The sequence below is a fragment of the Olea europaea genome, unplaced genomic scaffold, assembly GCF_002742605.1.
Source record: "Olea europaea var. sylvestris unplaced genomic scaffold, O_europaea_v1 scaffold3120, whole genome shotgun sequence".
Classification (NCBI taxonomy): domain Eukaryota; kingdom Viridiplantae; phylum Streptophyta; class Magnoliopsida; order Lamiales; family Oleaceae; genus Olea; species Olea europaea.
The window spans coordinates 6,894-7,442 of record NW_019249965.1 but is presented as its reverse complement, the minus strand read 5'-3'; the positions used below and the strand labels follow the sequence as shown (position 1 = coordinate 7,442).

Sequence of the window (549 nt, the reverse complement as noted above, 5' to 3'; positions counted from 1 at the left end):
AAAGGAAAAATGTTCCGAAAGTAAGCTTATTCATCGACGACATGGATGGAGTCGCATATGCAAGCAACAACGAAATTCACGTCAGCGCCCGATATATTCAAGGTAATAATAAAAACAACCTTGATTATAATACTTTTAGTTCGTTTTGCATGTTAGACTAGACAATTATGGACTTTTTTCAGGAAGAGAAATAACTTAAAATATTTTTGGCCGGTTTATTAATGCCTAGTATTTCATATCAAACATACTTTTACTTCTCGATCATCATATCCTGGATCAGAATTTATGATATTGTTCTCAATACTAGGTTACTCGGGCAACGTTAAACGAGAAATAACCGGAGTTCTATATCACGAAATGACGCACATATGGCAATGGAATGGAAACGGTAGAGCCCCGGGAGGTCTTATAGAGGGAATTGCTGATTATGTGAGGCTTAAGGCCGGCTATGCACCTAGCCATTGGGTAAAACCCGGGCAGGGCAACCGGTGGGATCAAGGGTACGACGTAACAGCAAGGTTTCTCGACTACTGTAATAGCCTAAAGGGT

The 549-nt window shown here is 40.1% G+C and overlaps 1 protein-coding gene across 1 annotated transcript; it reads left to right on the top strand.

The window, feature by feature from the left end:
• Window positions 1–6: 6 nt before the first annotated feature.
• LOC111385313 lies at window positions 7–547 on the top strand (the record flags this gene model as incomplete). Its single annotated transcript, XM_023009693.1, has 2 exons — window positions 7–102; window positions 308–547. Coding segments are annotated over exons 1-2 (301 nt in total), but the record flags the coding sequence as incomplete, so codon positions are not given.
• Window positions 548–549: the final 2 nt, after the last annotated feature.